Raw genomic sequence first — 12,876 nt, 5'->3', positions numbered from 1 at the left:
AGGTCATATAAATACCCCATTAGATTCTAGAAATCCATTCCAGCTGCAGTCATGTTGCTTGGAATCCTTTTATTCGTATTGTACTTTATTCATATTCTATTCACCACAATAGTTTCACCAAAATTTACTTATTCATTTAAAGCTGCTAACTCTACTCATATCATCTATGAGTTTCTTCAATTTCACTAATTTTAACCGCTAAAATATGTTCTATTGCTATACTCAATCTCTTTCACTTCATCTCCAAAAAGAGAAGAGAACTTTCCCAAATTTAATCCTCCCATTTAAATTTACCTCATTTAATCTTCCCAATAACCAAAAATGATATAAGCATTTGAGATCAAGATACTTCAAAAGATCCCAAAGGTAGGAAATGTCCAAGCTGGGCTTCCAAACCATAGTGGACACTGTTGGTGCTGCACTTAGACATCCTCAGATCTTGTTTCCTATTTCTGTGTACTCCAGTGCCCAGCTCCTGTGTCCTTTTGTTTTTAGTAGTTCACATAGCCAACTTTCTTCAGAGGACAGTTACTAGAATCTCTTCTTTCACAAGTAGTGCTGAGAGCCAGAAATCTTGGGAGTGTATGTCTCCCCAGGGTTGTTGCCCTTATCCAGTGAATAACTGGGTGGGAGTTCAAAGTCAAGCTCCCTTGCTAAGTGAGGTTTACCCTCCAAAGCTTTAAAAGGCATGTCTGAGGTCTGAACTTTGCTCACAGTTGATCCTTTGCTTGGTCCCTTTCTATCTGGCTTCTTCTGACTTGAATTCTCATTCCAGGATCTGTTTTTTTAGAGATAACCTGATTTTTTAAAACTATTTATTTATTTATTTTTGGCTGTGTTGGGTCTTCGTTGCTGTGCGCAGGCTTTCTCTAGTGCAGAGAGCAGGGGCTACTCTTCGTTGTGGTGTGCGGGCGTCTCATTGCAGTGGCTTCTCTTGTTGTAGAGCACGGGCTCTAGGCACATGGGCTTCAGTAGTTGTGGCACGTGGGCTCAGCAGTTGTGGCTCGTGGACTCTAGAGTGCAGGCTCAGTAGCTATGGGGCACAGGCTTAGTTGTTCCATGGCATGTGGGATCTTCCTGGACCAGGGATCAAACCCGTGTCCCCTGAATTGGCAGATTCCTAACCACTGCGCCACCAGGGAAGTCCCGAAATACCCGATTTAAGACGAAAATCTTATCTATCTGCTATCTGTCCTCCATTCTTCCTGTTCCGTTCTATTGCTTCTTCCTTGACAAGGCTCCTCCTACACTCCTTGGAATCTATCTTCTCTTTACATGCATTTTCTTCCACTCCTCTGCCTATGAATATGTGCCCATACTCCCTGACCCCATACTAAGAAAAACTTTCTGTGTGCTCTACTACATTCTCAATAAACTTTCTATTTTTTCTTTTCTTTCATTGTCAAAGTTTCTGTCACTGTAGTCTAAATATGCTGGCTCTACTTTCTAATTATCTTTCACTTATTAATTCTTTATATTTGGCTTCTGCTCTTGCCAGTTTCCTGAAATTCATAACAATTAAATATGTCATCCTGATCATCACTTGCATGTTGTTTTCTGCTTTTCTCTCTCCTAATCTCTTTCCTGCAGGCACATTCTTCTTCCTAAAACTCTTCCCTTGATTTCTATGATACAGTGATTTCCTGAGGACTTGAAATGGCTTTTTTCCTCTTTATTTCTTTTGCCTTATTGTTAATTTTCTTTTTTCCCCTCTTAATCATATTATCTCCTAACTGCAAACATTCTTCATTTTTGTCCTTAGACTTCTTTTTCCTTGGATAATTTCATCTACTACCATGATTTATTGAAGAGCCTGTACTCTTTTGGAATAAGTAGGAATGACTTTATACTTATCCAACTCCTGATTCTATTTATACTCTACTAAATATCTCTTCTCCAGAATTGGCTATCTCAGGAAGAATCCATGACCTCCAAGAGAATTCTATTTAAAAACAGAATGATATTGTTAAGATTCATTCTCATGCAAAAAAGACTAGATCTTTCTAAATCCAAACTTAAATCTCATATCTATTTTAAAATCTTCTTCCCTCTTTCCAACTTTGATCTGACTCCTTGTGGCCTGAGGTCTTGCCATGAAAAAGTCACACAGTTTTTCCATTTACTGCTCTTTTCTATTTATTTTAGCTTCCCACATATATTTGCCTCTAAGTCTCTCCATTTCTTGGTTTGAGGGCTGAGAAAGAACCTTCCCCCTCCTCCATAACACTCTCCCTTGGATAATAAAGAACCATATCTAAGAATTACTTAATTTAAAGACTGCTACAACTTCAATAAACTCTCATTATACTTTTGATCTTTGCTTATGTGGATTGTTTGGGGCCAGAGGGAAGGGTTAGGAGAGAGGGTCCAGGACCAGTTTATGTTTCACTTGGTAAACTGGGGATGGAGTTTTAAAATGTGGGGAATCCCATTGCCAACTTTATGGTCCCAACTTACCTTTGAGCTACATTACCTACTCTTCCCTACATGTACCTTATATACTTTTGTTCTTGGCAGTGGCCTTTGCTTTGCCACTACCAATTTTTTAATTATTCTATTCTTCATATAAAATATTCCCACTCCATCTCAGAAATGTTTCTCCTTCAGGTTTCCTCAATAAAGACTCTCATAATCACCACCACTGCTGCTACTACCCTCACTTTTACTATCTACTATAATCATATGCTATCTCCTTTTTCTGAAAATTTAATGTAATTTTATAATAGCTGTATGAAAATTTTCACTTTAACATGAAATTTAGATATGAGATTTAAGCTTGAGTTATATCAATCTAGTGTTCTTATGCCCCCCAAATTAGTCTTACTTTACATTATGAGACTTTTTTTAACTGAAGTTCTGTATTTGTTTAAACTAAAAGTTTAAACAGAAAACCTGTTGTGAACAGAAGCTACATCTTATTTATACCATCACACTTTACAGTGTCCACTTCTGTCTTTCACATAGCCAGTAGTCCTATTTTGTCAAGATGTACTGAATTAAAGGCTGAGGAGGAGACAAAGATGTCCTTACATGACCTGGTTCCCAGTGCATAGCACTCGAGGAGTGTTCATTGAATAAACTGAAAAAAAGTGAAGTACTTGTGGGTTTCTTTGCCTGATGTCCTCAATCATCCTAGAGAGAAGTTAAGTATAGTTATATGCTAAGATGACTGTACAAAAGATACTTAAGAAGGTCTGGAATAACAACTTGAGGGCATAGACTAGGTTTTTTTTTTTTTTTGTGGTACGCGGGCCTCTCACTGTTGTGGCCTCTCCCCTTGCGGAGCACAGGCTCAGCGGCCATGGCTCACGGGCCCAGCCGCTCCACGGCATGTGGGATCTTCCCGGACCAGGGCACGAACCCGTGTCCCCTCCATCAGCAGGCGGACTCTCAACCACTGCGCCACCAGGGAAGCCCTAGACTAGGTTTTAATAGAATGCAAAAGAAAACTACAGAGCAACTAGTTAGCAGCAAGAGGCCTGTTAAATTGAACTACATGAATCGATAATAGGCCAGGCACAAGATGTTCTCTACAATAAAATGAAGTGTTGGACTTATTATAAATATGACGGGAAGAAATTCTTTATTCAAAACAAACCCATTTCCTACGTATCTATGATATTTCATAACATTCAAATTATATTTGTTCCTACCATCAGAATAATTATTCATAGTCCAGCAATTGATCTTTTTTTTTTCCACTGAGGGAATAATGATTTATTGCTTAATTGTAAAGTACAAATGAAAAAGAGATTTAAAAAATATCATCACATTAGAAGAGGACATTTTTATATTCAAATTTACAGGTATGATGTGGACACACTAAACCGAGTGCTGTGTTTTGTTCTTGGAACTAAACAAAATTATACCTTCCCTCAACATTCTTAATATGTACTGGCAAGTGTCCATGGGCATGCAGTGGTAGGTAAGAGAATGTACGGGGGAAGTCAGACCAAACTCAAAAATTTTTAAAACCTTTTCCTAATTTTCCCAGCATTTTCTCATTATTGTTTGTTCTCTCATTATAGCTCTAATCTTTACATTTTTATTATAATTTTATGCTAAAGCTGTTAAAACTGTTTTCTTATATGCTTGATATTTTTGGTAATTAATTTCTGTAATGCTTAACACTATATATGTGTGTATGTATATGTAAACATGTTACATAACACACACACATACATACACAGACACATAATATAGCATAATCTTTGGAGTTTAGAGAAACCTAACTCTCCCACATATCATGTTAATGATAGAGTAATATATTTTAAATTGCTGACTCAGTTTCCTTATCTGTTAAGTGGAGGAAACAACACCACTCTAGGTTTGTTGTAAGCTTTTAAACAGAATGAAAGGGGACCTACTGGTGAGTTCTGAGCAAAGCAGTAACAGCTACTTACATTTTGGAAGGATCATTAGGCCACTACATGAAGAATAGACTGTAGGAATAACAAGGTAGAAGATGGTAAACCACAATCCAGAAATGTTGGTAAGAATGACAACGACTCAGACTAGGGTGGTAGCAATGAAAATTGTGAGAAGTAGGTAAAGCATAAATGTAGTTTGAAGCCAAAGGTAACAGAATTCCTGGTATATTGAACATAGGATATGTGAGAGAGATACCAAAGATGTCATATTATCTCTTCAAAATTCATCTCAAATCATCCCTAGTACTAATAGAAATTCAGTTTGTTCAGATATTCAGAGTATACTATTTGGTCTGGGACCTTATCCTAGCCCAGCTGATGAAACATAACTTGTCTAAATATGTCAAGATATTCTCTTCCCTTTGGCTATTGACTGATCTAAGGATGGGCATGTAACCCATTTCTGGCTAAGAAAAAAACAAAGGGATTAACACAAAGACCTTTCTCTCCCCAAATAAAACAATAGAGTCTAGCAAGAAAAAGGTTTTCTCCTATCCCCTTCTCTTTCCTTAGGTGTAAACATACTCTCTGAGGATATATCAAGTGTGCTCTAACAATGGGGCCTTAACATCAAGCATAAGACAAAATATAACCTAGTAAAGGTGGTAGTTGAAAAGGGAGAAAGAAAATCTATAGATTTAACACATTCTAGTTAAATTTTAATATGCATCCAAGAGCAATCCTAACAAATGCAGCTTTTCAATTTTTATATTGTAATCTTAGTTTTAGCTTGAAGCATGACAAATTTTTTGGCATTATTTTTCTCTCTTTTATGAACCTTCTTTGTTTCCTCTTTCACTGTACTGATAGTATGACTTAATTTTATAGCATTTGTCAAGAAAGTGAAGACAGTAATGACACTGGAAAAAGCACATACAACATATAACAAATAGGAAAGAATGTAGATTTTCGTGAGAGTTGATTTGATGTTTTACATAGATTGACTTTATCCTAAATCAGTGTTCCTTATACTTGTTTATCTAATACACCTTTGTGTGACCACCATGGCTTCACTTTTTTCCACTCCAAAAGACACAGGAGTTTTATTAACATAAAAAAAACCACTTTAAAAAACCTCTAAAATAAAGTAATAGTAGCAATGCAAGAAATGCAATAGTGAGGAGTAATATAAAATTTTATAATAGGACTGCTTTTTTATTATTGTATCAGTCAACAACTTATTCCTTACCAACCACTGTAGCAAGCTCTGAGGATAGAGAAATAAACCAAAGACACATGGCTCTTCTCATCGAGTTTTACTAAAGAATACAGACATTACCCAGTCCAGTGAAAAACAGTGCATAGTACAGTAAAGCAAATAAATATAAATAAGCAAATATAATTTATAAAAATGAAAGTACTGGGTGCTTCGGTGTCATATAACAGAATGTCTGTTTGTAAAACCAGGAAAAGATAAATAAAATTTATCAAGGTGAAAGTAAGAAGGAGAACATTGCAGGTAAAGGGAAGAAGCTGTTCAAAGACTGAGAGTGGAAGAGAATAGGAAATATTTGAAAACATTTCAAAAAACTAAGAAGTCCAACAGAGACTGAGATAGCAAAGAGGCAGGAGCAGGAGTTTGAGGCTGAAAATTTACATAGGGCCTGATTAAGAAGAATCGTAAGAGAAATTTTGGATTCTGGTGAGGTTAGAAGATCAATCGGGAAGTTATGGCAGGGGTATCTGTGTAGCACAAGAACAGATTTAATCAGGGTGGAGGTAGTGAAGATGGAGGGTGGTAGATTGATAATATCTGGAAGAAAAAAATCAGCAGAATTTGGTGTCAGCTTGAATTCATTTCAATGTTAGATATGTACAGTTTGGGTGTCCTAATGGAAAAAAGGTACTGTCAAGAAGACAGGTAGACATACTTATCTGGATCTCAAGAAGAAGAAGAAGAAGAAGAAAAAAAAAAAAGCTTGGGATGAACATGTTGATATGGCAATTATAGATACATAAATGGAAATTGAAGCTTTAGAAATATTGGAGAACGAGTTTGGCTATCAAATGGTTCTTTCATTCATTTGGCAAAAAATTGAGTACATAATATGTAAACAGTTCTAGGACAGAACTTTAAATTGATAATCTAGAAAAATGTTGGTGTATCATTTGGATTTACACACACATTAAAGGACGGCATAATAAATATGAACCTATCAAATATGTACTGAAATATACATGACAAAGTGAAAATAAACTTTTCCTTCTGCTTAGCTTTTTTTGAGATTTGTTTCAGACATTATGACTAAAAATAAATATTAATATCAATTTCTGGATTTTTCTTTTAACGAAAGTTAAGTCACTTAAAATGCCCAAAATATATATAAACGCTAAACTTACCCTTTTTCTGGGTGCACAGCTATAGATCTTGGTTGATCCAGGCCTTGGGAAATAATTACATAACGAAAAGAGCCACTGAGTCTTGCAACTTCAATTAAGTTGAAACCATGATCCGTCCAATATATGTTACCTAGAAGAAATACAAACATGTTTATAATACAATTATGAGAAAAACTTATTTATTAATTAAGCAAAAATTAACTTTCTGAGCATTCACATGACTATTAAGAAATCATTTATTTCTGATATTCTTTTTTAGTATGTGCAGCTCCTAAGCAGAAAGCTATAAATAAACTAATATGCAAATATTACTTAATCTCACATGTCTATGGTTTAAACCATATAATGATACATTTATATGTTAAAAATAAATTGAAATTTCTCTCACCTGAGGAAGGGCTCTATTTTCATTTTCTACTAGCTTCAGGCAAAAAAGAACTTCTAACACTTTTGTTTACCAGCCTCGTGGGGCTCTCAGGAGATCTGGGCAAAGTTAATACTACATAATCTACTTCTACATAAAAACACTTATCCAAAGGCTCAAAAGCATTAGAAAGAGTGAAGCCAAAAACAAAAGAGGCTATTTACCCCTGTGGCTAGAAGTACAAAAAAAACCTGTTGTGAGTCAGAAACAGCATTTTTATGAAGCAGATTGAGCCACTAACAATATAGGTGTGAAACAAAAACAGACAAAGCCATGGATGATACCAGCAATCCAGTCAATAGCTATCCCTTCCACTCTTCCCAAGCCATTGGTGATGATATCTTCTTTCCAAGTCTGATCTCTTTTAGCTCGGCTAATTTTATTGAAGCCCATGTCTGTCCAGTAGATGGTATCATTTTCTATGGATAAAACAGAAAGAAAAAAAAAAACATACACAAACACACTATAAAAGGGATCGATATACGTATTAGGAGCACATTGCATCAGCATTTTGGGGTTATCATCCTGGGTGTGCTGGAGTATAAGTGTTCTTCAGGAAAATCTATTAACAAAAATGGTAAGAAAGATATTAAAACCACATGAGAGAACCTAGTCAAATGTTTTAAAGCATTTTTGAAATATATGTGGAAACAGTCTATCACATCCTTTTTATTTTTTCTTCATTTTCCTATTCATTTTAACTCAATAAATACTTATCCCCCATGAATTTGCAATCTTGATATCAAACCAAATTATTTTGGACTACAGTTTTTCTTTTAACATCTATTCTTATGTCTGAGCTCTACATATAAAGAGAATACTACTGGGGATAATCAACAAAGTCTCAAAGTAGAGAGAGAATGGAAAGAAACATAAGGGCATTTTAAATATACCAAGGGTGTTTTATGTATAAGGTCATTCAAAATATATAAAGCCTTAAAAATACCTTATCAACTAATTATTCCTTCCCTTATCAACTAATTAGTCCTTCTGAGGTACTAGTTTCCCAAATGTCAACTACAAACCCTGTGCATTCTTTTTCAAACTCTCTTTGTACAAATTGGCTTAAAAATACTTGAAGAATGGCTCTATGCTATCTTAGAGTCTTTAAATAACAGTGCTTTTTGAATATTTGAATGAAAAATGTGCCTAAAGACTATAAATGAAATATATGTGCATGCATATGCATAAAGGGTAGCAATTATAGATCAATGATGTTAAATACAGCCACTAGAAAGACACTGGGGACAAATCATTAAATAATAAATTTGCCACCAACTAAGTAAGTGTTTGTTTGTGTTGTGACCTACATGGGCATTTGAAGAACAAATCCTTTAAGACCAATATAATTTCCATCTGGCACAGAGACAGACTATGGAAATAAAGAAAAAGCAATTAGCATAATAAAGCCATTTATCAGTAAGTTTGGGGATTCTATTTCAAATGAAATATAGTCTAAATTCTATTACCTGTCTGGGGAAGAATTCCAAATAGCCCCTGTTCCCAACAATGGTTAAGTCAGATACACACTTGCGTGAATCAGAGCAGAGATACCATTTTCAAATATATATCTGGAGGGTTTTCCTGGTGGCGCAGTGGTTGAGAGTCTGCCTGCCGATGCAGGGGACATGGGTTCGTGTCCCAGTCCGGGAAGATCCCACATGCCATGGATTGGCTGGGCCCATAAGCCATGGCCGCTGAGCCTGCGCATCCGGAGCCTGTGCTCCACAATGGAAGAGGCCACAACAGTGAAAGGCCCACATACCAAAAAAAAAAAAAAAAAAATATATATATATATATATATATATATATATATATATCTGGAAAGCAAGGACTTGTTTCATTTTTCCAGTTTTGTCAAACTATCAGTTGATATGTTTTCATGATTGAAATAGTGAATCAATCAACAAAAATAAGCATCATTTTTGTATAAATATTAAGTATTATATGAAGAGTCCTATTCTCTTCTGCTAACATTAGATCCATATATCCAACTGCCTACATTGTATCTCCACTTGTATGTAAGAAAAGGCAATCTTGATTGCAAAAGACCAATTTTGGATTTCTACCTGAAACGTTCTTCTCTCTCAGTCTTCCATATGGCAGCTCCCCATGCCTTGGTGGTATGATGGAAGGCACCTCCATCCTTTGTTGCTTGGGCTAAAAACCTCATATTGTCCTTGATCACTTTTCCTCACACTTCACATCTAATCCATCACCAACTACTCTCATCTTCAACCTATAACCAAATATTTTGGCTCTTCTTATTCTTCTTTCAAATCAGATCCCTCATCCCACCACTTCTCACACTCTCCACTTATAATCCAAGCCATTATTAACTCTTGTCTGAAGTATTGCAATAACCTCTAGCTTAGTTCCAGCTTCCACTTTTGCCTCAGGACTCCTTTCCTCATGAGCCTTTTCTCTACTGAGGGTCCACTGTCACCCTATAAAAAGTAAATAAGATAATTTCTTTCCTCTCCACTCAAACTTTCTAATCATTTTCCATCTCATCCAATGTAAAAGTAAAGTTCCTTCCCAAGACCTTCAAGATCTACCCACATCCTTCAAGTCTCTTTCACCTACTATCCTTCTACTCTCCCCCCTCTAGTAATAAGACCTTCCTTGTCCTAAAACAAACCAAATGCTGTTCAGTCTAAGGTTCTTTACATCACTTTTTCTTCTGCTTGGAATGTTCTTTTCCCAGCTATCTGCACAGCTCTGTCTTAGCTCAAGTGTTCCTTCTTACTGAAACTTTCCCTGACTGCTCTCTACAGAAATTATTTCCTTGCCATGCTCCATTTCCCTTACAAACCTATTTTTCTCTGTAGCATTTTTTACTGTCAAACACATTACATATTTATTGGTTTGTTTGTTTAGTGTCTGTATTGTCTCACAGAAATATAATCTCTTTGAGGGCTGGGACTTAATTTTGCTCACTGCCCGATCCCTGGCACCTAGAATAGTGCCTGGTACATAGTAAGCTCAAAGTAAACATCTGGTGAATAAATGAATGAATGTGGTGTGCTGTACAAAGACTGGTTGGGAGGGTATACAAGGAAGACAAAGCTCTTACTGTGAGAAAGTTTATAAGCTAATTAAGGAACAGAAGGTATGCACATGAAAAATGACTAACAATTCACAATAGTGTAGCAGGAGCAGCATATAAGTAGTAAAGACAAGCATTTTTATGAGTTCAAAGAAGACATTAACAACAGTCTTCACAAGTATTAGAAAAAAAGGACACTAAATATTTATGTGACCCTTACTTTTCTATTTCTCTCTAATAGCTTTGCCAGTCCGGCAAAATTTTATTTAGTATAATTAGGAAGCATTTTTTCTCACATATGCCACTACATCTGTGCATACTTTTATTATTATATTGAGCTGAAATTGCATCTTTGTATTTCTTCTTAGAAATTGACTGTGAGTTATATCATAGGTAGGGACTGCAATAGACCCAACATTTACCAAGGCAGTCACAAATGCAGTAGACATTTCATGAATATTCACTATGTGAATAATAGATTAATTTGTAATGCTGAGGCTATCTCTACATGATCAAGTCCACTAGATTACAGCACTGAAGGAATGGAGATGTTTCCTTACACTCTTTTATTACTTATATTTGGGATATTAGCAAGCAAATCAATCATGTAGTGGTGCATTAAGGAGGACCAAGAGGATAGAATAATTAAATCACTCATTTTCATCCAAATCTCCTTTCCTTGTTTTTCACATACACATTGCACACCTCCACGCTCTAAATGGAATAAGTTCACTAAGATATAAGAATATGTCTTCTAATATCTGGGAATATCTGTAAAATATACATAAGGTAGGTCAAGAGTGTTTTAATTATAATAGAATAAGGTGGAAAGATGATAAAATTTTACCACAAACCTTAAAGATACAAAGTGGAAATACATATAAAGACAGAAAGGGAAGAAAGACTATCACAACTGTGTTCTGACACTTCTTCCAAAATATGATTTTTTTAACTTTAATTATCCCCATTCAACAGATACTTACATAATACTTAGTGTGTGCTAAGCATCCATATAGGCATAGGAGTACGGTGTTGAACACGACAGTCCCTGAAATCGTAGATTTTACTTCTGGAGTTGAATTTAAAATAAACTATCCTAAGACATATGACAATAAGTAACATATAATTATAAACTATGTACCTATTTTGGACACTCAGACTGTATTCAATTTCTGACTACTATGAACAATGATATGAACGTTCTCATCCATGTCTTATAGAGGACATACAGTGTCATTTCTATTGGGTACATAAACAGAGGTAGAATTGCTGAGTCATAGAATGGCTTTAGTAGGTAGGGCTTATTTTAATACAGTAATACATTAATTAATTATCTGAAACAATTTTCCCCGAAATAATAATCTACACTATAGACCTTCTACAACTACTGTTGAACTCCACCACCCTCTTCATATCTGGCTGATTCAACCATGAAGACCTCCTACTACAAAAGAACATGCAAGAAATTCTAGATTCTCTTATTTCCAGGAACTAGCCACCATGCTTATTTACCTTGGTTCATAGTGTTTACCTTGTTAGATAAGAAAAGCAAATGAAAGCAAATGACTAGAGTAGTATGCTTAGTGAAATAAGTCAGACAGAGAAATACAAATACTCTGTGTTATCATTTAAATATGGAATCTAAAAAATAAAACAAATGGATGTATATAGCAAAACAGAAATGGACTCACAGATATAGAAAACAAACTAGTGGATACCAGTGGCAAGAGGAAAGTGGGGAGGGGCAAGATAGAGGTATGGGATAAAGAGATAACAAACTACTATGTATAAAATAGATTAGTAACAGGATATATTATACAGCACAGGGAATTATAGCCACTATTTTGTAATAACTTTACATGGAGTACGGTTTATAGAAATATTGAATCACTATGTTATCTATCTGAAACTAACATAATATTGTAAATCAAATATACATCAATAATAAATAAATAAATAAAAATATGTAACTAAATGGGCATGGCTATATTCCAATAAAATTTTATTTACAAAAAAAAATTACTTAAGGGCAATTCCAAAGTACTAAAATTTACAAATCTGACTAGCTCAATTTATCTACTCAGTTTTTTTGTTTCTATCCTGCTGGACCCATTATACTCTATCCCATACTTTAAAAATAAAAACAGTTATGCTCAATCCCAAAAGTTAACTTATGGAAAATTCTATATAAAGTGTGTCCTGGTTTCTTGATAAACTTCAGTGTTGGGTTCTAGAGAATTTTTTACCTATGGCTATTCAACAATTGTCAACAGATACACTCCTTACTACCTTACAGAGAAAGCTGTCAGGATTTTGTTGCTATATTTTTAGGTTTTGTTTTTATATACAAATAAGATTTGGCTGTATGGAGCCAGTACAAGCTCTTGGTATCAATGCTTACACTGAACCTGCACTTTAACTCTGCTGCAATCAAAATGAACAATGTCCCTCGCCCCACTCTAACCACCAACTCTTACTTGGACTTCAGATATTTGCTACCACTTTCAGATGAGCTGGTTGCTGACACCTTTCTTATTTTAAAGTCAAATATAAGCATTCTCCATGTGTTTACTGGCTTTTTAAATTTTTTTCATTTTTTTTTGCTACTTATCAGCAGTGACCTTAATAGACAG

The 12,876-nt window shown here is 35.2% G+C and overlaps 1 protein-coding gene across 1 annotated transcript in view; it reads right to left on the bottom strand.

The window, feature by feature from the left end:
* LRP1B (LDL receptor related protein 1B) overlaps positions 1–12,876 on the bottom strand; it is a gene marked incomplete at its 3' end in the record, with an annotated part of 2,330,707 nt that overhangs the window by 497,403 nt on the left and 1,820,428 nt on the right. The window contains exons 57-58 of the mRNA XM_081243013.1: positions 7,479–7,613; positions 6,771–6,900 (exon numbers count right to left, since the gene is read on the bottom strand). Coding sequence (XP_081099139.1) covers positions 6,771–6,900; positions 7,479–7,613 — 265 coding nt within the window. The remainder of the gene's footprint in view (positions 1–6,770; positions 6,901–7,478; positions 7,614–12,876) is intronic.

This window comes from Mesoplodon bidens, assembly GCF_964165515.1.
Source record: "Mesoplodon bidens genome assembly, chromosome: 8".
In the NCBI taxonomy this organism is placed as follows: Eukaryota; Metazoa; Chordata; class Mammalia; order Artiodactyla; family Ziphiidae; genus Mesoplodon; species Mesoplodon bidens.
This window is presented reverse-complemented; position numbering and strand designations above follow the sequence as displayed.